Source organism: Arvicola amphibius, chromosome 15, assembly GCF_903992535.2.
Source record: "Arvicola amphibius chromosome 15, mArvAmp1.2, whole genome shotgun sequence".
In the NCBI taxonomy this organism is placed as follows: domain Eukaryota; kingdom Metazoa; phylum Chordata; class Mammalia; order Rodentia; family Cricetidae; genus Arvicola; species Arvicola amphibius.
The window spans coordinates 49,025,672-49,051,607 of NC_052061.1; the positions used below are offsets into that span (position 1 = coordinate 49,025,672).

The 25,936-nt window shown below is 48.8% G+C and overlaps 1 protein-coding gene and 1 pseudogene across 4 annotated transcripts; one reads left to right on the forward strand and one right to left on the reverse strand.

Annotated features, from left to right (window-relative positions):
* Positions 1-6,455: 6,455 nt before the first annotated feature.
* LOC119802299 (sulfotransferase 2A1-like) lies at positions 6,456-25,238 on the reverse strand. Of its 4 annotated transcripts, none has more exons than XM_038313272.2 (7): positions 25,086-25,238; positions 24,325-24,485; positions 15,665-15,879; positions 14,287-14,413; positions 14,022-14,116; positions 8,610-8,790; positions 6,456-6,670 (listed from the first exon to the last, which is right to left on the reverse strand). In XM_038313272.2, exons 2-7 carry the CDS (start codon positions 24,464-24,466, stop codon positions 6,555-6,557), a joined length of 876 nt encoding a protein of 291 aa, XP_038169200.1. In that variant the 5' UTR covers positions 24,467-24,485; positions 25,086-25,238; the 3' UTR covers positions 6,456-6,554. The 4 variants fall into 4 exon arrangements, with proteins under 4 accessions (XP_038169200.1, XP_038169201.1, XP_038169202.1 ...); XM_038313273.2 differs by lacking the exon at positions 25,086-25,238 and adding an exon at positions 24,652-25,079; XM_038313274.2 differs by lacking the exon at positions 25,086-25,238 and adding an exon at positions 20,769-21,041 and having other exon boundaries at positions 24,325-24,461.
* LOC119802190 lies at positions 9,654-10,209 on the forward strand (annotated as a pseudogene).
* Positions 25,239-25,936: the final 698 nt, after the last annotated feature.

The window sequence follows — 25,936 nt, forward strand, 5'->3', positions numbered from 1 at the left end:
GGGTGCCAGGCGAGGGGGTCCTAAGCAACATGTCCATCCGCAGCACCTCCTGAGTCCCCAGAGACCCCTCAGAAACTTCCCGTCTAGCCCAGGCCTCACCCCTACTCCTGTGTTCTGCTGGTCTGGTCGGTGGCCTACTCCCCAAGATGAAGAAATCCTCATGGAGTAACAGAAATCAGCAGCTCCCCCGTGCCTGTGCCTCCCTGCACCCAACAGGCATGGAGCAGGGTTTGCTGAGAGAACTGGAGGGGCCCTGATGGCCCAGCTATGGAGGGCCTCCTCAGGTGAAGGGGTGGTGGAAATGGAGATTCGTCATTTGATCCTGTGGGAAGAGGCAGCATCTCAACCCTTGAGGACACCTAGGCCTGGGCATCTTGTCCCCATAGATGTCTCTGTCCCATGTGGTGCCACTCCCACCTGTGCGCATACCTGAGAGATCCAGGAGCCTACAGGGTCTGCGGGAGGTGGCTTTGGGTGTAATAAAGTATCCCCTCATCCTCACCTCCTTGTGCCTTTCTTCAGAGGATCTGGTGGGACTGTCCCTGACACCAGGCTCATCGGGTCGCCCCCAACAGTAAGGATTGTGGGCCTCTCAGTCAATATCTCCTGATGTGTTGGGAGGGAAGAGCAGCCCTGAGTGACTCTGGCTGGCACTCAGAATTCTCCATGTGCCACAAGCTGTTGGCTGAGGGCAGCTTCCACCTGTCTGAGTGGGGGTGGATTTCTAATTGAGATTTCCTCTCAATTATCTTGTCTGAGAAAAACAAATTGTCCCAATCCTGAATCAGACCCACCCACCTATCAATCTCCCTATCCACTCTGGGGTTATTTTTAGCTACTGATTCATCTCCCGTTAAGCCCAGATAATAGGCATCACCATGGTAACCTGACTATAATTCTGAAAGGGCCAGTGGATTGTGGTCTCTTTGGGGACAGAAAGGACACCAGACAAATATATTATCCATGGATATATGGGAAAGTAGAGCCCCAGCAGGGTGGGGAGACTGTGGGTCCAGGGTGTTACCCCTGGTCTGACCCAGTCCCCACAGTGCAAGAGCCTGACAGTTCTAGAAATCTTGCCTGAGTTCTTTGGTGAAGCCAAGGGGCCTGGAATCCTAGCAGCAGGTGGCAGAGAACGTGGGAGGGTGTTAGGCATGTAGGAGAGTCAGTGTAGTGGGCTGTGGATGGCTGCTAGCCAGAGAGGTGAGAAAGGGACAGTCCTGAGTGTCGGTCTTTCTAGAGAAGTATCAATTCTCAGGTCACAAAGCAAGGAGGAGGTGAGAGGAACTTGAGAGAGGGTGCCAGGCTCTCGCTCCACAAAGAAACCAAGACTCAGACGGGTGGAGGGACTTGCTTTGCAAAGTTCCTGTTTACATGCCTTTTACTACATGAAAAGTATGTGCCGTATGATTTTTTTAATCAAAAGGCGCTTGCGTGAAATGAACCCCCGAGAGGGCAGCCAGAATGTGTTCCCAGATGTCCAGAATCTCCCTACTTAAACTGGAGCCTTGGTCTTGAGCATCCAGCATGGGAATGACTCTAGGGCCTTGGGTGAAGTTTCCAAATCGGCTAAACTGGGAGTCCTTGAGTGGCCAGGAGCCCGCCCCACTGGGCCCTACCCTGGGGATGGACTCCATCATGCTGTGTGACCAGCTGCTCCTCTGCAGGCTTGGAGGCGTCTGCTTGTCAAGCTGACCAGCTCTAGCTTTTAACACCTGTAGACTTTTAACAGTGTTTGACCGGATACCTCTCCATCTGAGGTGGTCCTGATCCTTGCTCTTTGTCATAGATGAGCAAGGCTTCTTAACAGGGCTTTGAGTTTATTCCATTGAGAGGTTGGCTTACATTCTGTCTTTTTGAACTTGGGAGGACTTGGGGTCCAATGTAGCTTAAGTACTAAGTGGTCCCAGCACTTAGCAGAGGTGGTGGATTTCTGTAAGTTCAAGGCCAGACTGGTCTATATTTCTGCAAATTCTGGTCAGCATAGCTACACAGTCTGAAAAACAAAACAAATGCTAGGAATTGGTGGTGCATGCTATTGATTCCAACAGAGGCAGGCGGATCTCTGTGAGTTCAAGTCCAACCTGGTCTACAGAGTGAATTCCAGAACAGTCAGAGAGCCACATAGAGAAACCCTGTCTCAATGCCCCCAACACACACACAGTCTGCTCAGTTGAGATGTTAGCTCTAAGGGGCTACCAGGCCAGGAACAGCCCATGGCCTGTGTCATGAGAATAAAGCCCCTGGCCCAATTGGCTCCTATCCTGCCACGCACCCCCGTGTCTGTGTTCAATGCGCTTTTACCCAGTTCGCGAGATTTGGGCAAGGGACAGGAGGTTAAAAAACACATACAGAGAGACAACAACACGGGTCATCTTTGAATTCCCCAAGAATGCCCCCTTTATTGTGCTCAGGGGCAGATTATATAGAGATAGCCACGCCCCAGCCAAACCCACCAGAAACCACTCTGCCATCAGGAACTCCTGAAGGTCTCGTGCTCAGAGCAGCTGTAGGCACTCAGATCAGGGGATTACAAGAAATTCAGGATCTGGGGTCCCACTGCTCCCAACACTATCCTGCAGTAGCTACATGGCTAAATGGGCAAATGGCCTCAGGGTACCCATTGTGGTCCCCCCTCTTCCAGCCAGCTAAGACTCAGCCCTGGCTGATGTCATTGCTGGCAGAGGAAAGACCTGAGGCAGAGCCACGCAGCTGGTCAGGCTAGACTACTGACTTACAGAACTGACTGAGAGGACCCATCCATGTTCCTTATGCTCTGAGCCCCATGCTTCAGCTTGACCCGTCATGCCCTCTGGCATAACGTATAAAGTAGGAGGCTGGATGTGTGATGTTCAGTCTGGCATGGAGTACCAGTATCTTCGTCTGAAGGAACGGCCAGCCAAAGCTCCATCCTTTGTGTTCTACATGGCTCCCGCCTCAGTCTGTCCCCTCCTCTAGAGCCCGCCGGGCCTGGGGACCAGGCTCTGCCTTGTTGGATTGCAGCCCATTCTCTTCCTTATCCGTGCTAGGCTAGGCAGGATGGAGGTGGTGGGAAGGACTAGCCCCATCAAGGCTGTTCTTTCTCCTGCTGCCGAGAGGAAGTGCGGGCAGGAACCTGTGACTAAGTGCTGGTAATTGGTGTGGGGGCTGCAGAGCCGGCAGACAAGCCCACGCAGCCCGGCCAATCACATACGAGCTGTGAGTGAAGCTGTTCCCTTCGCCACCTGCTGCCCCTCGCCTGTCCTTCTGCTGGAGGACCCCCTCACTGGTGGGCAGTCAGCTGGCCCTGGGGGTGTGTCCTCTCCGCTCCTTCTCCTCTCCCTTCTACCTCTTTTTCCCTCCTCCCCTCCCCAGATCTCAGCCGCCTGCACACTGTAGAGTATTCCTCCTTTCTCAGTACTCAAAGCTTTTGCTTAAACACCGTGTTGAATGCTCACACCAACACCACATCGTGGCCTACTGTGAGTGCATTTCATGGAAGGGGAGCTGAATTCAGAGAAGTGAAGCAATTTAGCTGAGAAAACACAGCAGATATTAAGCGGGGCCTTCCATGCTGACTTACAGGCTGCAAAGCCCAGACTCTAGGTTACGTGTGTTTAGGCACGTGTCTGTGTGCATGCAAATATGCATGTGTGTGTTGTTTCACCATGTGTCTGAGTGTGCATATGTGCATTTGGGAAGGGCCCCAGTCTTCAGCTGCGTTACTGTTGAAGCCTCTTTGCAAGAATCTACCAGTCACACTTGGGTTGGTCTACTCTGTGGGGTTTTATCCCAATGAAAGCATCCGGATATAGAGAGGAGCATATCATTTGCAGGGTCTAGGTGAAGCTTCTATCTCTGTTGAATAGGATGTCACTTGACCTCAATTTGCAGATGGGCACTGGGGCTTGAAGGCCAGTGCAAGAGAAAGCTATGCCCCTCACTGCAAGGATGAAAACTGGGGTGTTAGTCGCGTGTGTGGTGTTTGCCATGGATAGCCTCAACCCCAGCCTTAACCTCCCCTCCCCCATTTTACAAGTAAAGACAGACTCTTAGCCACAGAGGTATGGTAAGCAGACAGCTGTTTGGGGCACTAGGAATTTCATTACCTTTGGGGCTGGCTGGCTATGCTGTGGGGTAGGCACACTGATGACCAGGGACTAATGGACTAAATCCTCCTAGAGCCATTATGTTGAACATAATGTCTCTGAGACACAGGCCTGGGATGGGGAAGGGAGGAAAGAGGCCAACTGCCTTGCTTGGACTCTGTCTTTGAAGGCATCTATTTCAGCAATCAAGACGAGACTCAGGGGCAACTAGCCCCAGAGTCAACTAGCCTCTTCTGAGTGCCTCTCTCTCAGCCAGGGCCACACTATGACCCTGGCCAGGCCTGAGGACTAGACCTCAAGGAAATCCTTGGTGAGATTTCAGGCTGATAGATGCCGAGAATATCTCAGTCATCGTGTGGAGGGAAGAGGCACAAATAATGGGAGCGTGAGAGACCCACAGACACAACAGGGCCCCAGACCTTATCACAACTGACTCCATGATAGAAGTGCCAATCAGGCCATAAAACTCAGCATGTAGACAGCACCACCTGCCAAGATGAAAACAAAGACCTAATCCCTCAAAGTCCACAGTTCTGGGAAGGTCTCTAAATGAATGCACTAACCTTGCTTTTTGACGTCTGTAGTTCCACTTCTGGCTAACTGTGCTGGTTAACTGAAGTGTGTCAACCCAGAACATGGTTTGTGTGCTTGAAAACTCACCCTGAGAAAGGCTCAGTGCCGCATTGGGATCCCGAACTCCCGGTGTAGTCACCAGCCAGTTAATAGAGACTTTGTATTGGCTTAAATCCATGTTCTAACACTCTTCCCTGATGAACACCCCACAGTACAGGGTGAGAGAGATGCTAGTTCCATCCTTGTCTGGGTGGAGATACATAGATATGCTGCTGTTCAAACCCATGAACTTTTGTTGATCCTGTTGTTGTTTAAAGATTTATTTATTTATTTATTGTATGTGAGTGCTCTATCTGCATGTACGCTTGAAAGCCAGAAGAGGACATCAGATCCCACTATAGATGGCTGTGAGACACCATGCGGTTGCTGGGAATTGAACTCACGACCTCGTGAAGAGTAGCCAGAGGTCCTGAGTTCACAGTTCCAGTGCTACAGGCCATCCTTGTTCCCCTCTGCAGGCAGTCCCTGTTCTGTATGCCTGATGCCCCACCCCCAGGTGCCTCTTACCCATGGACATTGGAGTTTAGCCATTCTGGCCTCTTAGCTGGACTGGCAAGCCTCATGAGGATCTGCATCCAAGAAAACAGAAAAGCAGGGCTTATTCCTTCGCTGCCTCTCCCAGGGTAGGCTCCGTGTTGCCTCTGCATCTCATTCCCAGGGCACTCCTCTTCTCAACTCTCTTGGTGGCTCCTGGTCTAAGGTAGGCAAGCTGGGTTTGGCTTTTGACACCAAGACTCTGAGGGGGCCCTGCCTCAGACCTGGTACCTCCCTGATTGTGGGCTATCATTGGGGATGAGCACTGGGCACAAATGCCACAATGTCTAGGATTCAGATTCTTGGCATCTGGATGCCTTAGTGTTCCCTACTGGGACAGGCAGAGGGGTGCCAGTTCTGCACTCAGACCCTGACTCACTCGTGTGGTCTTATGGCTCCTGTGGGCTGAACCGTGGCCTGCAGCAGGAAAAGAACACCATCATGTTGCCCTGTCCTGCAAGAAAACAGGGACCCTTCCCAATAGCTGAGCCCAGGCCAGGTAGAGGGGGTTGTTCTCGTTGCGGTGCGTGAGCAGACAGCTGGTAGAACTGGCGCTAAGGGAAAATAGGACGGAGCTCTGAATCAACCTGTACTAGAGCCAGCTACTTGGATCAGAGCATGCCTTGGCTCTAAGCCAGGACTGGCTCTTTGTCATATTTCCATCAGAGTATTCCACAGAGTGCAGGCAGATGGGCAGCACGCTGGCACGGGGAGGACTAGAAGGGATTTTGCTGGCTCCATTTGAGCCCAGTTCTGTCCAGAGCTGCCAACCCTTCTTCCTTCCCAGAGCAGAAGCTTGCTGCTGTGGACATGTGGCTGGGATGGCAGCCATACTGGTAGGCAGCCCACATACTCTGGGAGCCCCAGCGAGTGGGCAGAGACCTTTCCCATTACTTGGATTAATTGGTGTTTGTTCCCAATACTTACTTTGACTTTTCTGGTTTAGATTTGGTCTCCTAGGGAACACCATAGACACTTCCCTGTTGTCTACATCTTTACTCTTGCTCTCTGAAAGAATGATCCTAGGCTATAAGGTCTAGGGAAGTCACGTATGGAGGTTCAGAAGAAAACTTTGGGATGGCAGCCCAGTAAATGCCCAAGTTCTAGAGAAAAAGAGGGTCCTGAGGGCGTACATCCCCCTTCTCTTTCGAGTCCCAGGGTGAAGGGTATGAAGTATACAGATCCAGACTGGAGCTGGGGTAGTCTGCACAGCATGGTTCTGAGCTTTTATTGCTAGACCAGGGGCATAGCATAGTAGGAGGACAGGTCTTTGTGAACAGGCCAAATGGGCCAGAAGGGTCAGTCCATGGTCCAGGGGAGGCAGAGACCAGAGTCACCCATCTTGGACTGGTAGACAGCATTGAACTTCTTATCCAGTTCAGGAGTAAAGTGTTCCCTCCAGTCCCCCACAACACCTGGTGGAGTAAGGGCAGACGGCATGAGTCAGACAGGGAGAGAAGACATCAAGAATACACCACAAGCCAACCCCTGAGAGTCTGACCACTGTTTCTCAATCCCCATACTTTGGATTATGTCCTGTAGGAGGCGTGTGCACCTCCCACCTGACACCTGGGAACATGATTTGATTTGGAAGTGGGTTAAGAGCGGACAAGAGTGGCCTAACCTAGTGACAGGGGTCATCATTAAGTATGGGAGTAGAGTTGAAGGTGACATAACCAGAAACTGGGAGCACTGGAGCCATAGGAGTAAAAGAGGCAGGAAGGGGCCTCCGGAGGGCCTTGTTCTGGTCTCCAGGGCTGTGTGAGAACTCCTAGTCTGTGTGCTTTGGGTGGCAGCCAAGGGATGTTGACGTGGGATTCCCCTTGTATGCTGTAACTACCATTGGTGAATAAAGAAACTGCCTTGGCCTGTTGATAGGGAAGAACTTAGGAAGGTAGGGAAAACTAAACTGAATGCTGGGGAAAAAAAGAGGCGTGAAGGAGAAACCATGGAGCCCCCAGAGACAGACATGCCAAAACTTTGCTGGTAGGCCATGACCATTTAATGAAGATGAGTTAAATAAAGATGTAAGAGTTAGCCAATAAGAAGCTAGAGCTAGTAGGCTAAGCAGTGATTTAAATAATATGGTTTCTGTGTGATTATTTCTGGTCTGAGCAGCTGAGCGGCTGGGAAACAAGCGGCCGCCTTACAAGATGTGGTCATGAGCACCCACAGCTGCCCCATCCTGAAGCCACACTTACTTGGGGGCTGGAGGCCAGTGTCTGGGTTCATGTGTACCTTTAAGATCTGCCCTAAGGATTTGTCTTGTTGGAGACTGTGAGGACAGGTCTAATTCTTCTGACTGTTAAGAAAGGCAAGAGGTTGGGGGCTGGAGAGATGACTCAATGGTTAAGAGCCCTAACTGCTCTTCCGGAGGACCCAGGTTCAATTCCCAGGACCCACATATCAGCTCATAACTGTTTCTAACTCCAGCTCCAGATAATCAGGCACCCTCACAGAGATGTACATGCAGGCAGAATACAAACAAAATACACACAAAATAAATAAATAAATAATTTTTTAAAAAGGCAAGGGATTCTGATGTACCCAGGGGTTTTATCAGGAACAATAACAAGGTATACTTTTAGTTGCCATGGGGACCCCACAGACCCCTTCTTCTTTCTACATCCAAACATCCCAAAGATACTCAGGTAGAAAAAGACCTTTTCCACAACCCACTCTTCAGAACTAGTTGGGTGGGGCTTGACTCAGGCAATGCTAGAACGCGTTACCCATTATCATAGTGAAGGTCAGTTTCTTTTGGAAGAGTTGGCAGAGATGGAGTTGAGATACTTTCTGATAGGTTTCCAGAAAGTTGGGTGGCTCTGGGAGGAGAGGTTTGAGACAGAGCTGTAGCCTGAGGCCAAAAAGAGACTCCTGTGAAGGCGCCACCAGAGGAGAATGGCATGGGGCCGGGACTGTCCTCAGCATCACTAATGCTGCTGAGACATGAGGAAGGCATGGAAAGAAAGTCGACAGGGTAGACTCGGGGGCTGTCATCAGATACAAAAAGATAGGACAGGCACAGTGGTGCACACCTTCAATCCCTGCACTCAGGAGGCAGACTCATAAGGATCTCTGTGAGTTCGAGGCCAGACTGGTCTATAGGACAGCCAAGGCAACATAGGGACCTCGTCTTCAAAAACAAAACAAACATGTGAGTTCGAGACCAGCCTGGTCTACAAGAGCTAGTTCCAGGACAGGCTCCAAAGCTGCAGAGAAACCCTGTCTCGAAAAACCCAAAAAAAAAAAAAACCAAAAAAAAAAAACAAAAAACAAAACAAAACAAAACAAACAAACAAAAGATGAGTGTTGACCGGTCCCAGAATGGGCCCGCCTGGGAGAGAGGCCTACCTTTCCTCAGGAACTTGCCCTTGCTTTGGTCTATGATCTCCTTGGACAGAAGGCTGTAGTTGACCATGTTGCTCTGACTCATGAAGGAGAAGCTGCAATGCTCCAGTATGACATCCTCCTCTTCTGGCCGCAGGGGGCGCTCCAGGAAATCACTTAACTTCTGGATGGTACGGCGGGGTTCCTGGACCCAGAAAGATTGCCAGCCCAGAGGAATGGATAATTAAGACATTAAAATAGTACAAGTAGGGACTAGAGAAATATCTCAGCGGTTAAGAATGAGTACATACTGCTCTTGTAAAGGACCCAAATTCAGTTTCCAGCACCCACATCAAGCAACTCGCAGCTGCCTGTAACTGTTGCGCCAAGGGATCCAATGCACAAGTGTCCACATAGACACACATATAAGCACATACTTAAAAATAAAAGTTATAAACCAGGCTTAATGGCTCATGCCTTTAATCCCAGCATTCAGTAGGCAGAGTCAAGTGGATCTCTGTGAGTTCGAGGCCAGACTGGTCTATATAGTGAGTTAGTTCCAGGACATCCAGAGCTACATAGAGAGACCCTGTCTCAATACCCCCCCGAAATATATTAAAAATTTGTACAAATAATTAGAAGTGTGAACAACCATATTCAATTCAGTATTATCTGTTAAAGGAAGTAGCTGGAAACAGCATAAAATCCAACCAAGAAGGGGATTTATTTTAGCTATGTCTATATCATGGAATATTTTATTGTCATTAAGAATGCAAGGGGGGCTGGAGAGGTGCTTCAGCACTTCAGAGAACTTATTGTTTTTGCAGAGAAACTAGGTTCAATTCCCAGTACACCCACAGCAATTCATAACTGTCTGTAACTCCAGTTCTAGGAGATGTGACATATTCTTCTGACCTCTGAGGGCACTAGGATTGTGTGTGATGCACAGACATACATGTGGGTAAAACATTTACACACATAAAAAATAAGGTTAATAAATCTGAAGAAAATAAAAAAAGACTACATAGGGATCCGGCTGTGGTGGTGCATGTTGTCTTTAATCCCTCCATGGGGAAGGGAGGGACAAGTAGATCTCTGTGAGTTCAAGGCTAGCCTGGTCTACATAGCAAGTTCTAGGTCAGCAAGAATTACACAGAGAAACCCTGCCTCAAAAAACTAACGCTTCTTCCTCTGCGCTGCCTGCGAGGTGGCTGCCATCTCCTTTGGGCATCGTGGCTGCCCTCCGGCCTCTGGTGAAGCCCAAGATCGTCAAAAAGAGGACCAAGAAGTTCATCTGGCATCAGTCAGACTGATATGTCAAAATTAAGCGAAACTGGCGGAAACCCAGAGGTACTGACAACAGGGTGTGGAGAAAATTTAAGGGCCAGATCCTAATGCCCAGCAACAAGAAAACCAAGCAGATGTTGCCTAGCGGCTTCCGGAAGTTTCTGGTCCACAACGTCAAGGAGCTGGAGGAGCTGCTGATGTGGACAAGTTTTACTGTGCTGAGATGGCTCACAGTGTTTCCTCCAAGAACCGAAAAGCCATCATAGAAAGAGCAGTGCAGCCGGCCATCAGAGTCACCAGTCTCAACGCCAGGCTGCGCAGTGAAGAGAATGAATAGATGGCTTGTGTGCATGTTTTATTTGTGTTAAATAAAGCCACAAAACTGCAACAACAACAAAAAAACCCAAAAAACCCCAAAAAACTAAAAACTAAAAAAACAAAAAACTAACGATATGTGTGTGTATATGAAAGCATATACATACATATACACACATATACACATAGACATATATATCTACATACAAACACACATACATATGCACATGGGAGTGCATGCTTTGCTTGGCAGAGCTGGACAGGTGGAGTTGCTAAGGCCATTCTGGAGCCCAGAGGATTGTGGATGGGTCCCCACCATCAGACTCTGAACGTTATACTGTTGGATTTTGGTTTGGCTTTGATTTAATTGTGACTACGGTTTGATTCCTCCCTATTTGAGATGCTTTGAACTTTGAAAGTGATTTTTGGATGTTTTGAAGAGACTGAGCTTTTAAGGTGAATCTTTAAAGACTAGGACTTTTAAGATGGAATGTGTATGTGTCTGTTGGGACTGGGCTCTCCTACTCTGCGTTTTGACGGGCTCTGGTTTTCTGTGATAGTGTCCAGCTACTGCAGAGAGATATCTCCTTGAGGTGGGGGTGAAGACTCCACTTATCTGTGGGGATGAGGAGAATACATTCAAGCAGTATTGTATGCGGTGACGAAGGTCTCTCTAGGAGCATATAGGATGCAGTAACAATGAAAGAAAAGGCCATACTTCTGAAGGAGAACAAAGGGAGGGCTTTATGGGAGTGGGGTTTGAAGGGGGGAGAAGTGAGGGAGAAATGTTGTGATTATAATCTCAATAAAACTAGAAAAATTTGTTCTTTAAAAATTAAAAAAAAATGGCTGGGCGACGGTGGCGCACGCCTTTAATCCCAGCATTTCAGAGGCAGAGGCAGGCGAGTCTCTGGGAGTTCAAGGCCAGCCTAGTCTACAAGAGCTAGTGCCCAGGACAGGCACCAAAGCTACAGAGAAACTGTCTCCAAAAAACCTAAATAAATAAATAAATAAATAAAGGCCAGATGGTGGTGGTGTCTTTAATCCCAGCACTTGGAGGCAAAAGCAAGAAGATCTCTGAGTTTGAGGCCAGCGTGGTCTACAGAGTGAGTTCCAGGACATCCAGGGTTACACAGAGGAACCCTTTCTTAGTTTCTTTCTTTCTCTTTCTTTCTTTCTTTCTTTCTTTCTTTCTTTCTTTCTTTCTTTCTTTCTTTCTTTCTTTCTTTCTTTCTCTTTCTTTCTTTCTTCTTTCCTTCCTTCCTTTTTTCAAAACAGGGTTCTCTGTATATCCTTGGCTGTCCTGGAACTCATTCTATAGACCAGGCTGGCCTTAAACTCACAGAGATCCACCTGCCTCTGTCTCCACCTTCTGAGTGCTGGGATTAAAGGCATGCATCACCACCGCCTGGTAAGAAACCCTGTCTTGAAAAACAAAAATATATAAATAGATAGATAAATAAATGGATTGTTTTATATTGTGATTTGCTATTAAAATGAGATGTTTTAGATACGTAAGAAAGGAAAGGTTATTGTTTAACAGTGTTGTTGTGTCAAGTTAACTAGGGGTCAATTGTCCTGTGGCTTCTGTTAACTTGATGCAAACCTAGACATGTCTGGGAAGAGGGAATGTTGAGAAAATTCCTTCATAAGATTGGCCTGCAGACTAAACAGTATTTTCTTGATTAGTGACTGATGTGGGCGAGCCCAGCCCATTGTGGGACACAGAAATCAAAGCCCAAAGAGACACAACAGGGGATTCCAGGCCAGGATGTCTGGTCTCAGCCCCTGTCAGATGATGTGGCCAAGTCGTGTCCAATCAGGTCCATACCACCAATTGCCAAGGATTGGAAGCAGAGTATAAAAATCTTGAGAATTGTAACTTCAAGTATTAATATATTTTTGTGTTTAGGGCACGTTGTGTTTGGCACTCAGAGATGTCACATCTTTAAAGAATTTGATCAAGAAAAGCCTTGAAGATCGAGTTTTACTTTTTGCAGCAAAACTCATTCGGTTGGAAAGGCCTAACTTCTACTGATGCGAATCTATTTATGGTAGTCTTTGTTTTCCTTGTTTTAATGTCTTGAGGCCAAACCAACGTTGTCTGCGGGGGTGGGGGGCGAATGTGTATAGTTTCTAGGACCCAACAGAGCTTGGATTCCCAAAAATCCCTAAGCACACACAGTCTCAACAGCTGGAGCCAGAGCTGCAGGCGTCTGAAAGGTCAGCCTTGTGGATATAATTTAAAATGTACTGCGAAGAAGTGGATTTCATCTTGTTATTCTGAGTTAAAAATCTTGCTGTTTACACATAATATTGGAACAGCTCGGGGAACTCAAGGTTCTCCAGCATCATGCATCAGATTTGCTGGTGGTGCCAGGGTGGGCTGAGTAATCAGGTCTGTCTGTTCCAGGAGAGAGCACAGGGGCTGCTTGCAGGAGCTTATCTGAATTTTCAGATGCAGTCAAATACGAATCAAAAATTACTCTGATGGATAAACACAAAAATAACAGCAATAGATGGAAAATATAACTTAAGGCAACATGTGGGGACCAAAGGGGACCAGTTCTCCTTCTACCACACGGGTTTCAGGGACTGAGCCAGTCCAACAAAAGCCTTTATCTACTGAGTCATCGCTCTGGCCCTTAATTTTATTCTCTCTCTCTCTCTCTCTCTCTCTCTCTCTCTCTCTCTCTCTCTCTCTCTCTCTCTCTGTCTATGTGTCTATGTGTGTCTGCGTGTGTGTGTGTGCATGTGCACAAAGGCTAAAGGAAAATCTCAAGTGCTTTTCCTTAGAGAAATCCGTCTTGTTTTTTGAGAAAAGGTCTATCATTGACTTTTTTGTTGTTGTTTTTTGAGACAGGGTTTCTCTGTGTAGCTCTGGAGCCTGTCCTGGAACTTGTTCTCTAGACCAGGCTGGCCTCCAACTCATAGAGATCCACCTGCCTCTGCCTCCCAAGTGCTGGGATTAAAGGTGTGCACCACCACTGCCTGGCTATCACTGACCTTCAACTCACCAAACAGACCAGGCTGACCAGCCAGTGAGCCCTGGGGATCTGATTGTCTTTCTCCCCCAGTGTGTATCCCCAACCCTGACTTTTTGATGTGGGGTTCTGGGGATCAAACACATCCTCACACGCATTCCAGGAGCACTTTCCTGGCTTAGCTGTTTCCCCAGATCTACAATCTTAAAGTCCTAAATGTACATTACAACTTCTTGAGCATTGCCTGCTCTTCCAAAGGTCCTGAGTTCAATTCCCAGCAACCACATGGTGGCTCACAACCATCTGTAATGGGATCTGGTGCCCTCTTCTGGCCTGCAGGCATACAGACAGAATATTGTATACATAACAACTTCTTGAAACTCAGGCTGGAGAGGTGTCTCCGAAGTTAAGAACACTTATTGCTCTTGTAGAGGACATGGGTTCGAATCCCAGCACCCATATGGTGCTACGTGTTACATGGTGCTAGATGCTGCAACTGTCTATTAACACCAATTCTAGGGATCCAGTGTCCTCTTCTGACCTCCTTGGGTACCAGGCACACACTTGGTACACAGACATACATGAAGATGAACACTTATACACATAAGATAAAAATTAAAAATTGCTTGAATCTCCTACCAACAAGGCTCACAATGACCGTTACTTTGGGGAAGCTGGAGAGTGTCTGAATCAGGAGCAGCCAGAGATTCGAAAGCACAATATCGTTGGTAGTCCTGTCTTAGGAAAACAAGCTTCACAGCATGTTCTGGAAGGGCTGGGGATGCCGGGGCTTTGACTGAGGAAGACTTGGCTGTAGGTGGCCTGTTGGATATGTGGAAGGGGCGCCCACCTGGTGCAGCTCCTCATAGGTGACAAAAAGCAAATTTAGGTCCTTCTGGAGGCCCAGCCACCCCTTCACATGGTCGAACCAGGAGCCATAGAAGCCTGAGGAAGAAAGAAATAGAGACGGTGCTGCAGTCCCAGCGGCACATGGCTGGGACCCAGGAGGAGGAGCAGGAGTGACCTCAGAGGTGGCTAGAACAAGGCACAAAGCTGCCCGCCAGCCCTGTGACAAGGAGGGGGCTCTATGAGCCCCCTCAGTCCCCGAGACCCACCTGTGCCCTCAAGAAACTCATCCACAAAGTCTTCGAAGGAGCTGGGGTCGGGCAGGAAGCTGGCGATTCGGTGGAAGTGGTAGAAGGAAACAAGGGTGTCCTTGGGGTTCCGTGCCACGTACACCACCTGGCGGACAGAGTCCTGGTTCTCAGCACTCTGGGGCCCAAGGCTTCCCCAGCTGCCGTGACCTGTGACCTGACGGAGCTGAGCCCTGGACTCTGACTCCAGTCTAGAAGTGTGGGTGGGAAGAGTTGCACAGTGCTGGCCTGGACTCCCCCAAAATGTAGCGATAAGTGGATGCCAGGCATGGCCACTGAGCGGCAGTAGGGAGAGTCCTGTATGGCTAGTGAGTGCTTAGCCCCTGGGGCAGCTTTTGGTCTCTTTTCTTTTCCTTTCTTTTCTTTTCTTTCCTTTTGCTTCCATCTCTTCTCTTCTCTCTCTCTCTTTTTCTCCTTTCCTCTCCTTCCTTCCTTCCTTCCTTCCTTCCTTCCTTCCTTCCTTCCTTCCTTCCTTTCTTGTTCTATCAAGACAGGGTTTTTCTGTAGCTTTGGAACCTGTCCTAGAACTTGCTCTGAGGCTAGTCTCGAACTCACAGGAATCCATCAATCTCTACCTCCCGAGTGCTGGTATGAAAGGCATGCGCCACCATTGCCCAGCTGGTTTCTTTTTCTTCTTTCCTTCCATTTTTATTTATTTATTTCTTTTTTCGAGACAGGGTTTCTCTGTGTAACAGCCCTAGCTGTCCTGGAACTAGCTCTTATAGACCAGGCTGGCCTCAGACTCACAGAGATCCACCTGCCTCTGCCTCCCAAGTGCTGGGATTAAAGGTGTGCACCACCAACCATCCAGCTGGTTTCTTTATTGTTATATTTAGATTTTTTTGCCTTGCAGGGGGCACTGTTATTCACCCTCTCAGGTTCCAGGCAGCTGATGGCCACCATCACCCCTCAGTAGGTAAGTGGTCCTTGCCTATCAAAGTTCCTCCAATCTCCAGGTCTCCTGGACCTCTGTCTGCAAGATCTACTGGAGTTTCTTCAGTCCCCCACCCCCACCAAGGTAGGAAGGGACCTCTCTTCCCCGGAGTCAACCACTAAGTAGTCAAGATGGAGGACTCTGACATTCACTACACCTGAACAACGAACCTGCCTGACCCACCCCATCCTCCCCCTTCTGGCTTGGCTACACTACTGGCCTGGCAGAAGCTTCCTGCTGTATAGACCCTGCCCCTACTCTAGCCTAGGTCTGATGCTGATTCTACCCTCCTGCATTCCATGTCCTTTACCCCAGGACTTGAAGGTGAACTAAATCCTTTGGACCCTTTGGACCCCTAAAGCTCTTGCGCAAACGCTGAGGCATGTGAAGGCACCTGTTTCCTACCTTGGCTTTGGACTTCATCAGAGCCGGGGCCAGGACTTTGGCACACAGGTGGGAGGTGAACAGACGAGGCCAGGAACTTCTAAGCTCGGGAACGACTTTGCTAAAGGAGACTTGCTCTATCCAAGGCATGCGGGCCCAGTTGGGGAGGTGGTGGATAGGCCACAGTTGGCCCTCATAGAAGATAAGGCTCAGCACTTGCTGCATCCATGTGGTACCTGCAGGACAAGGGGTAGGGGCAGGAGATGGGGGTGTGACTACTTCTGCCTAAGACATTCCAGTTTTTCTTTTTTCCCCTCAGAGTAACAGATGAATTAGGTGCATTGTTAACAGTGTAATCAGGATGGCAAGGGTTCTGAGGCAAGCCTAGTCTCCCATTCTCATTGCACTATCTTCCACAGACCACAGAACCCAAACCTGGCCAGCTGAGTCTCTGCCACTAAACGTGGTCCTTATTGCTATTTGAGACCTTAATCAATGTGTTTATTTGTTTTTTGAGACAGGGTCTCACTATGTAGCTCTGGCTGTCCTAGTACTCACTGGGTAGACGAGGCTGGCTTTGAACCCACAGAGGTCTGCCTGCCTCTGCCTCCTGAGTGCTGGGATTAAAGGCATGTGCCACCACTACCTGACCTTTAGTATAGTTTTATTGTCTTTATTTCTGCTAACATTCTGTGCAAGTAGAAGTTTTCTAGTCCCTCTCCTCTGCCGCAAATAGATAACTTCAATTTAGGGTTTTTTTTTTTTAAAGAGCTTAGGGCTTTTCCCCTTCTGTCTTCTCCCTTCCTCCCTTTCCTGGGGTCCTATAGGTGGAACCCAGGGCTATGTATGAATTAAGTGCTCTACCATTGCCAAACTCCAGCTCCTTTCTCTTTTCTCTCTGCTCTTTCACTACAGAGCTGCCTGCTTGTGGCAATGAAGGCTTTTCCTAGCATGCATCTCTTCCACACATCTCACTTTTTTTTTTTTTGTTATAGTAGAACCCTTGTTTTTAGTATCAGTTTCTGTCTTCTAGCCCTGGCTTGTCTCTAAAAAGCATGTTTGGGGTTGGGGACAGGCTCAAGGGTAGATCACTTGCCTAGCATTACGAAGCCCTAGGTTTCAGTCCTTGTTAAGTAAAAACAAAAAAGGAAGGAAAGAAAGAGAAAACAAAAAGGTATGCTTTGGGAAAAAATCAGAGTCCTGGAACTGGAGAAATAGCCCAGTAGTTAAGAACACTGGCTGCTCTTTCAGAGGATGTGGATTTGATTCCCAGAACTCATATGGAAGCTAACACCTGTTTGTAATTCCAGTTCCAGGCCTGTGACAACCTCTTCTGGCCTCTGCAGGCGCCAGGCATGCATGCATCATAAAGACAAACATGTAAAGTACTCCATACATAAAAAAGTATAAATAAACTTTTTTTAATAAAGAAAAGAAAATCAGTTGTCCTCATGCACCCCACAGTAGCAACTTAGAGGTAAAAGAGCAGAGAAAGCCCTACGATAGCCGGAACAGAGACCAAGAAGAAGGAATGTGTAAAGGCTTTGTGGGAAGAGTGTTCCTGCCTCTATGAAGACATGGGGGTGGACTGGGCAGATGGAGAATCCTCTGTCCTTAGACAGGATGTCTTGACAAAATAAACAGACCAGTTCTTCCATGCTAATCTGCAAATCAAACACAGTTCCAATAAAAATACCCTCAGGTTTCTACAGAGTTAGACAAATTGATGCTGATTACACTGAAAAGAAACACATGGCAGCCAGGCCCGAGAACAACAGTGGCTCCCATGGGAAGCCCAGTAAGACACACAAGGGAGGTCAGGAAAATTAAGTTCAGAGCTATGGTCCAGCACAACCCCTCTGGGTCAACAGCTGTCTGGCAAAACGCGACATGAGATCTTCACACCACACAGGAATAAACCAAGTGTGAAGCATCGCAAACAAACAGGCAGCTTCCTCTTTCATTCTTTCCTTTCGCTGCTATTGTTTTTGAGATAGGGTCTCACCATGTAGCTCTAGCTGTTCTGAAACTCACTATGTAGAATAGGTGTGGCTCAAACGCAGAGAGATCCATGTGCCCCACCACACCCAGTGGCAAATTCCTTTATAATGTTCATACAGTAGCCTTTTCTAAAGTACAACACAAAATAATATCGAGCCGGGCGGTGGTGGCGCACGCCTTTAATCCCAGCACTCGGGAGGCAGAGGCAGGCGGATCTCTGAGTTCGAGGCCAGCCTGGTCTACAAGAGCTAGTTCCAGGACAGGCTCTAGAAACTACAGGGAAACCCTGTCTCGAAAAACCAAAAAAAAAAAAAAAAAAAAAAAAATGCTCTATAGCAGAAATTATGGAAACACATTCTCCCAGCCTTGCATTTTTTTCTTTCATAAAATTTATTATAAAAATGCCTTGGAGCCGGGCGGCAGTGGCGCACGCCTTTAATCCCAGCACTCGGAGACAGAGGCAGGCGGATCTCTGAGTTCGAGGCCAGCCTGGTCTACAAGAGCTAGTTCCAGGACAGGCTCTAGAAACTACAGGGAAACCCTGTCTCGAAAAACAAAACAACAAAACAAAACAAATGCCTTGGAGGGGCTGAAGAGATGGCTCAGTGGTTAAGAGCATTGACTGCTCTTCCAGAGGTCCTGAGTTCAATTCCCAGCAACCACATGGTGGCTCACCATTTGTAATGAGGTCTGCTGCCCTCTTCTGGCCTTCAGGCATACACACAGACAGAATATTGTATACATAATAAATAAAATAAATATTAAAAAAATGCCTTGGACTGGGGCATGGTGCACATGCCTTTAATTCTAGCAAAGGCCAGGGATATCTTTGAGTTCTAGGCCAGCCTGGTCTACATAGTAAGTTTCAGTACAGCCATAGCAACACAGAGAGACTCTCTCCCAAAATAAATAAATAGATAGATAGATAGATAGATATCTAGATAGATAGATAAATAAATACAAACCTTAAATAAAAACATCACACATCAAGATTAATTACAGCATACTACCATTAACCATTTCTTTTTTCTTTTTTTTGCGGGGGGGAGGGTTCAGTTTGAGACAGGGTTTCTCTGTGTAACAGCCCTGATTGTCCTGGAACTCACTCTGTAAAACAGGTTGGCCTCTGCCCCACAAGTGCTGGATTAAAGGTGTGTGCACCACAACACCCAGTCATCAACCATTTCTTCCACCCTACTTAGAGTCTTTTTTCTCGCTGTGTCTCATCTGGCCCCAGGCTGGGAACTGCTGCTTGCTCCCCAGGCCCACTAGGGCTGCTCTGTCCCTTATCCTGACACTGTCCCCATGGGACACTCGCTGCCAAGCCCAGGACCTACACAACTTCAGCGCTTTTTCCATGTTGCCTCAAGGGTGACCTCACTCTGTGGTAACAGCAACACTAGCTTGAGTTTCTTTACCTTCACAATTTCATGGTTTTGTTGTTGTTTTTGTTTTTCATAGACCTTCGCAACCTGAGATGATCTTGTCTCTTCCTTATTAGGTTGGAAACTTGTACGTTTTTAGGGAAGGAAGCCCTCTTTGGCCTCTTTGTCTGCGTGGGACAGTATCACTGCTCACGTCCTTTGGGACTGAGGGCAACTCGAACACAAGCATTGGATTCTGTGGCTGCAGATTTGATAACTGGGAACTTCGCCAAGAGGTCAATGGGACCAGTTCTGTACACAGCATAGCTACACTGGACAACCCACATTCTAGGCTGGAAGAAGCAGTTACCACACAATTTAAGACAGTAGTCAGTGATTTCTAGACTCCTCCCTTTAATATTTTTAGACCACTACTGAGTATGATCTTGTTTGCGATCACAGATAACGGGGAAATGCCCTGACTGTATCAAGGAGATAGGAGACACAGACGTAAAAGGTGTCATTGAAAGGGTCTGGAGTCACACAGCTGAGCAGGAGTGGCTTCCAGAGGAGGCTGGAGTTTCCCACCTTCCTGCCTTACGGCACATTTGTGCCACCGTTTCTTTCTTTCATGAAGACGGGCAGAGTTTTGCAGCTGGCTCTGTGCTCTCTGGAGCAGGAAGGTGTGAGTGTTCCTGAGAGCTAGGTGTCGTCTCATCGTGCAGAGCCGGTCAGCCTCTGGGAGCCTGGGGTACACAAGCGGCCCCTATGTTGATCAGGAGTAGACACAAAAGCAGGTTTTCTGAGAAGGGAGAGAGAGACACACAGGACCACCTGTGCTCTGGCAAAGCAAGACCCAGTCCTGAGCAGTTGAATGTCCGCTCAGTAACCTGCTCAGGCCTCCATTTACTCTAAATGGTGAGGGACTTGCACTGGTATGGTGCTAAGTGTGGCATGTGATCCTGGACACAAAGGCAGTGGTCAAGTGTCTTCCTCGGACCCCCTGGTATAGCTGCTGTAGCAAATGAGCACCAGCTTGACTGGTGAGATGGCTCAATGGGTAAAGAGGCTTGCCAGCAAGCCTGATAAACTCCCTTGGGAACTGAAAGACATTTCTGAGGCATCTCAGCATAACTGCCCCTCCTCCCCTTGGAACCAGGAACCTGATAATCACCCACATGTGCACTGAAGCTTTGGGTACTTTCCCAGGTATTTTCTATCCCTCTGCAGTTTTTCTCCGAATAGACCTAGTACCTGGAACTGGGGCAAAACGACCTAGTACCTGGAACTGGGGCAAAACGACCTAGTACCTGGGACTGGGGCAAAACGACCTAGTACCTGGGACTGGGGCAAAACGACCTGCAGATGTTCCTCCTTGCTCAACCAACCCAGCAATCGCCATAGCAATCACCAATCGTAGTTAGCTGATCATTAAACAAGCCTGTCACAATAGTTGACACACAACTCCTGGACTCCCCCTTTGCTTCTGTGGTTTTTTTCCTTTAAAAGTAGCCTGTAACAGCCACTCAGGGGGCTAGAGAGATGGCTCAGAGGTTAAGAGCATTGCCTGCTCTTCCAAAGGTCCTGAATTCAATTCCCAGCAACCACATGGTGGCTCACAACCATCTGTAATGAGGTCTGGTGCCCTCTTCTGGCCTGAAGACATACACACCACAGAGTATGTATACTACAGAGTATTGTATACATAATAAATAAATAAATATTTTTTTAAAAAAAACCAGCCACTCGGGGTCCTTTACCTCCAGAGGCTGAGGGACCCTGATGAGCCAGCCAATTAAATTCCTCTTGCTTTTGCTTTTGCAACAACTGCGGTGTGAATGGTTTCCTGGGGCGACTTCTCCTCGGTAACTGGACTTTAGGGTCCAACATTTGGTGTATTGGCTGGGAATCGGATCGCCCCCAGACCCGTTCTGGACCCAGTAGGAGGTAAGAACCAGCTCGCCTTAATGTTTGTCAGTTTGTCTGTTTCTGTCACTGTGATTTATGTTCATCAGTAATTTGGAAAATTGTACCTACGTGGTGGAAAGAGAAGAACGACTCTTGAAAGCTGCCATCTGACCTCCATACAGGCACAGTGTGTTCTTGAACACACCACACTACACACACACACACACACACACACACACACAAATAAATAAATGTAACAACTAACCACCACACTAGTGGCTTTCAACAATGCAACTCATACTCTGCTTCTGGAATCAGGGTGATAGCAGAGCTGGCACCTGAGGTCATGTTTCCTTGTGACTGTTCCTTTTCCAGCTTCTTGGGGCTACCATATTCCTTCCACGCTGTCTCTCCCAACTCCAAAAGCAGCACTGCAGCCTCTCCATGCCTCCCGTCTGCCCCTGCTTCTGTCATGACATCTCCTTTCTCATCTCTGAGCCGTATGCTCTGCTCTACAGGGCCCTGTGATGACACTGGACTCTGTGATCCATGACGATTCCCACCTTAAGGTCCTCAGGCCAATCCTTATGGCAGAATCTCTCCTACCCCATGAGGGGACAGGCAGGGAGAGAGGAGAGGCGAATGTGGGCCTAGGTCTGCCAGGAAGGCATCAGATGCAGGACCGTGAGGCAGGGCAAAGAGGAAGAGGCTCCACTGTGGAACCAGAAGACAGAGCTGGCCGAAGAACACTTGACTCGTACATGCCAACTTCCTGCTTGGTTGAACTGTGCCTGAGCCTACCTCTACCATTACTGCTGAGTACTGGAGGGTCCTGGGATGAGATGGACGCTCACTGTACGGTGGCTTGGGACCTCCTCGGTATGGATGATGCTGCCGTGACTCCATCAAGCAAGGCAGAGGAGTGAGATGAGGCCAAAAGAGTTTCAGCTGATTTATGATGTTCAGAGATTGTTCTGGTAAATACGGTTGTGTTTTTCTTTTCTTTTTTTTTTTTTTTTTTTTTTTTTTTTTTTTTAAGACAGGTTATCTCTGTATAGCCCTGACTGTCCTGGAACTCACTCTGTAGACCAGGCTGGACTTGAACGCACAGAGATCCACTTGCCTCTGCCTCTTGAGTGCTGGGATTAAAGGTGTGCGCCACCACTGCCCAGTTTATTTGTTTTTTGAGCCAAGATCTCTCTGTGTAGCTCTGACTGGTATATAAACCAGGCTACCTTGAACTCATAGAGATCTGCCATCCTCTGCCTCCAGAATTCTAGGATTAAAGGTGTGTAACACCACATTTGGCTCACTACCACTTTTTAACTGAATGTTCTAGAACATTCAAACCTTGGTGATGGTCTTTTCAAAAAGCCTATCTGTTCTTCTCTGTTAAGAATGTAACCAAGACTTAGAGTGGTAGTGGCACACGCCTTTAATCCCAGTACTCGTACTCAGGAGGCAGAGAGAGGTGGCTCTCTGTGAGTTCGAGGGCAGCCTGGTCTACAGAGCAAGTTCTAGGACAGCCAGGACTGTTACACAGAGAAACCCTGTCTCGAAAAAAAAAAAAAAAACAAAAACAAAAAAACAAGAAACGTAACTTAGGCTCTGACCTACATCAAGCAAACACTCCACCGAGCTGTGACTTTCTCTACTTCAGACATTTGTAAGGAGTTTAGGCCTTGGGCCAAAAGGAGGGGGCTCTGGGGAGCTGTGCAGGATCTTTCCCCTCAAGAAGTCGCCCTGTCCTGGGGTTCCCTTTAGAGATATCTAATACTGGGATCCTAGAAGGGAATGGGAGGCCACAGGGCCCTCCTTTAGCTTCTCTAGCTTTCAGAATGGGAAGGAAGGTTACCGCCACCTTTTCCAAGTCAGACAGAGCCAGTCTAAACAAATGCAAGCCAGGAAAGGCTCTTCAGAGCAGGTGTGGCCCTTTCCTCCCACCTGCCTGCAGGGCCACCAGCGTATCTGGCCAATTGCAGACCAGGCCCTGCTCTATCAGGATCTGCTCACACGGTTATTGAGGGATTGAGGGATGATTCCTCCCCACCCATGCCCCCACACAGGGACACTGACCCTCTGGATCCAGGACCCACCCAGGCAGGACTTAGGGCCCATAGCTCTGCTGCCCTCTCCTGCAGGAGGCTATAGAGAAGAGAGAGAGAGAGAGAGAGAGAGAGAGAGAGAGAGAGCCTTAGGCACAGCCTAATGAGTCCCAGCCCTCCCACTGTGTTTCTTCTGGTGGGCAACCCAGCCCACAGACCAGGCCCCTGGGTGGGTAGATGTGGTGAGGTGTGAAGGCAGGGAGGGCTCTGATCCAGGGAGCCGGGGGAAGGGAGAGGAGCAGGGAGAAGGGAGGGGAGCAGGTGGAGGGAGCAAGGTATCTGCAAAGTAGGACAGTTATGTGGGGTGGAGGGGAAGCAGGTCTGGTGTAGGAGGAAGAGGAGGCAGGAATGTGGAGTGTAGGAGGGACAGCTGGCCCTATCTGCTGAACTGTTTGCTCATCCAGTGGCCCTGGTGACCAAGTCACAGGAGGCAGATGTTACTCTTTTTTTTTTAAAACATTTATTTATTATGTATACAATATTCTGTCTGTGTGTATACCTGCAGGCCAGAAGAGGGCACCAGACCCCGTTATAGATGGTTGTGAGCCACCATGCTTTTGCTGGGAATTGAACTCAGGACCTTTGGAAGAGCAGGCAATGCTCTTAACCTCTGAGCCATCTCTCCAGCCAGATGTTACTCTTAATAGGCATTATGGCCCCAAGAGACAAAGGCAAACTCGACCCCTGGTTGGAATCCTTACCTTGGGTGCCTATCCTTATGGATTCAAGAGGGAGAGGATGGTTGTACAGAGTCTTGCAGAACCATGTTGGCACCCGGCCACGTTTGGATGAAGGAAAGCAGGCAGTGCTGTGTGATTAGAGGGTTCCTGTCCCCACATCAACACACTTCAGTGGGGCAACAGACACCATTCACCTCAGCATGGCTCAAGGCAAGGCAAAGCTTGTCCCCCAAAAGGCCTAAGAGCATCCCAGATGGAGCCAGGTTCTCAGCATGCACCCCACATCACGGCCAGCGTCTTCCCTCAGGCTCTGGAGCATGTTCATGCAAGTGAGATTAGAGAAGTTGGTGGGAACCTGACAAAGGTATGCGGGAGGCTGCTGGTGCCCGGGAAAAGGACACCTTATAGCTCCTGAGGCTGCTAGATAGAAAAATCACTGGCCAGGCCTGCTACTGGGGCTCCATGGCCAGAGAGGCAACCCTACAGCTCACACCAGAATCACAGGGGACAGGGGTGACAGTGGGGGTGTAGGGGTCTAAGAAAGGGAACTAGGCCTGTGGGCGGAAGGTAACACTGATCTCCCTGCTTTGCTCATGCTCCTTGTCCCAGTCCCCGTCTCTCACCTGACTTGGGGAATGTCACCAAGAGGACGTCTTTGTCCTGGAACTGGAAAGCACAGGCCGCTTTCAGGGACTCCAGAGTGTGAATGAACCCTGGGAAGCGGATGCCATCGAAGACTTCAGTGGTGTTCATGCGTTCACTCATGCTGGTGCTGGAAGGGGGGCTGGAGACGAAGGAGTCTGTTATCCAGGGCCCAAGCTCTTCCCAGCAGGCGCAAGTCAGTCTGCTGTTCCATCACTAAAATGTGGAGCCAGGTCCATACAAGGTGGCTGCTGGCATCATTCTCAGGCACCTTTGTAGGGCCATCTCAGAACCTTGGTCAGAATTACCTGTCGTCTGGGCCAAGGAAGGCCCCAGTCCTCTCCAGGAGTACAGACCTCTGTGCTCTGGCTTTGGGCTGGCAGTAGCATCTGTCTGACCTTGAGAGTGTGTGTGGTCCTTTGCTCGGCAGAATTCTGCCTTGGCCGCCAGTTCTTGGCCACTTGTATGCAGGGCTGCTGCACCTCAACAACAAACTTGTGGGCTTGGTGACATGTTATGAATATCCTTGTGGACTTTGAAGCTGCTTGTCTCACTCCCAGAGGCCCCAAAGCAGTAGTGGGAACTGTGTCGTGAAGCCCCTATCTAGCAGAGAGTCGGTTCCCACCCTTCAGTCTTCCCACACAGCTGCCCTGCTTGGGTCGACAAGAATGCTTCTGCCGAATCCTGGAGCAGCCTCTGACATTAGCCCCATCTCCCGTATCCCTTAGGGATCCCCACTCACCACAAAGTCCTTCTCTGTGAGCTGTGTGCCTCGCTGTCTGCAAGCAGCCCAGCCCTTAAAAAAACGTGGCTCAGGCTCTAGTTGGGCAGCTCCAAAGAGGCTCCACCCTCGAGTTGCAGGGCCCTGGGACAGATAATTGTGGGATGCCCTGCCCCCAACCAGAGTTTGAGGGACTTGGAAGAGCGCCCCCATCGGCAAGCAACAAATGGATAATCTTCAGGACAGAAGATTTGAGCAGACTAAAGTACAATTTAATAAGTGACTGGGAATGACACAATTTTTCTGTTTCAAAAATGCTCCCCTGTGGAGGCGCTGGCCAGGAGGGGCCCCCAGAGTGGGAAGTGCAGCATCCCTTTCTCTGTATTCTGACAACACAAGAGGGCAGCTTTCTTTGCCTCCCTAGAAACCATGCTGTTTGTATAAGTTTGACATTTGTGGTAAGTAGTAGTTCAGCACAAAGTGATCAGTGTGCTAACAAAGTAGGTCCAGGAAGACGTTTTCATCTCCCACACCGCCAGGACCCTTCCCCGGCCTCACTGTCTCCTTAGGCACCGCCAGGCCCCCCTCCCCGCCCCCCCCTGCCCCCGGCCTCACTGTCTCCTTAGGCAGCTGCCAAGAAGCACAGAACTTAATGACTACAATGCTACTTGCAGCAACCAACGTCCTGGAGATTTGTATACAACTGAATAAAACGTCTTCCGTTTGCTTAGTGTGTTTGTTTTTTTGTTTTTTGCTTTGGGTTTTTTGTTTTGCTTTGACCCATGATGCTGCAGTGCAGTACCTGGGCTCCAACCCCTTTGTCCTCCGGGTGAAGAGTAAGTCATGATCTACACAAACCCATGAAGCACATA

Excerpts from the sequence above, each read along its gene's own strand:
- LOC119802299 (XM_038313272.2), bottom strand. The coding sequence starts at position 24,466 with ATGAGTGAACGCATGAACACCACTGAAGTCTTCGATGGCATCCGCTTC. Across the intron at positions 15,880-24,324 it reads GGTGACATTCCCCAAGTCAG|GTACCACATGGATGCAGCAA; the intron begins GTGAGAGACGGG and ends CTTGTCCTGCAG. Across the intron at positions 14,414-15,664 it reads TGATGAAGTCCAAAGCCAAG|GTGGTGTACGTGGCACGGAA; the intron begins GTAGGAAACAGG and ends TCTGTCCGCCAG.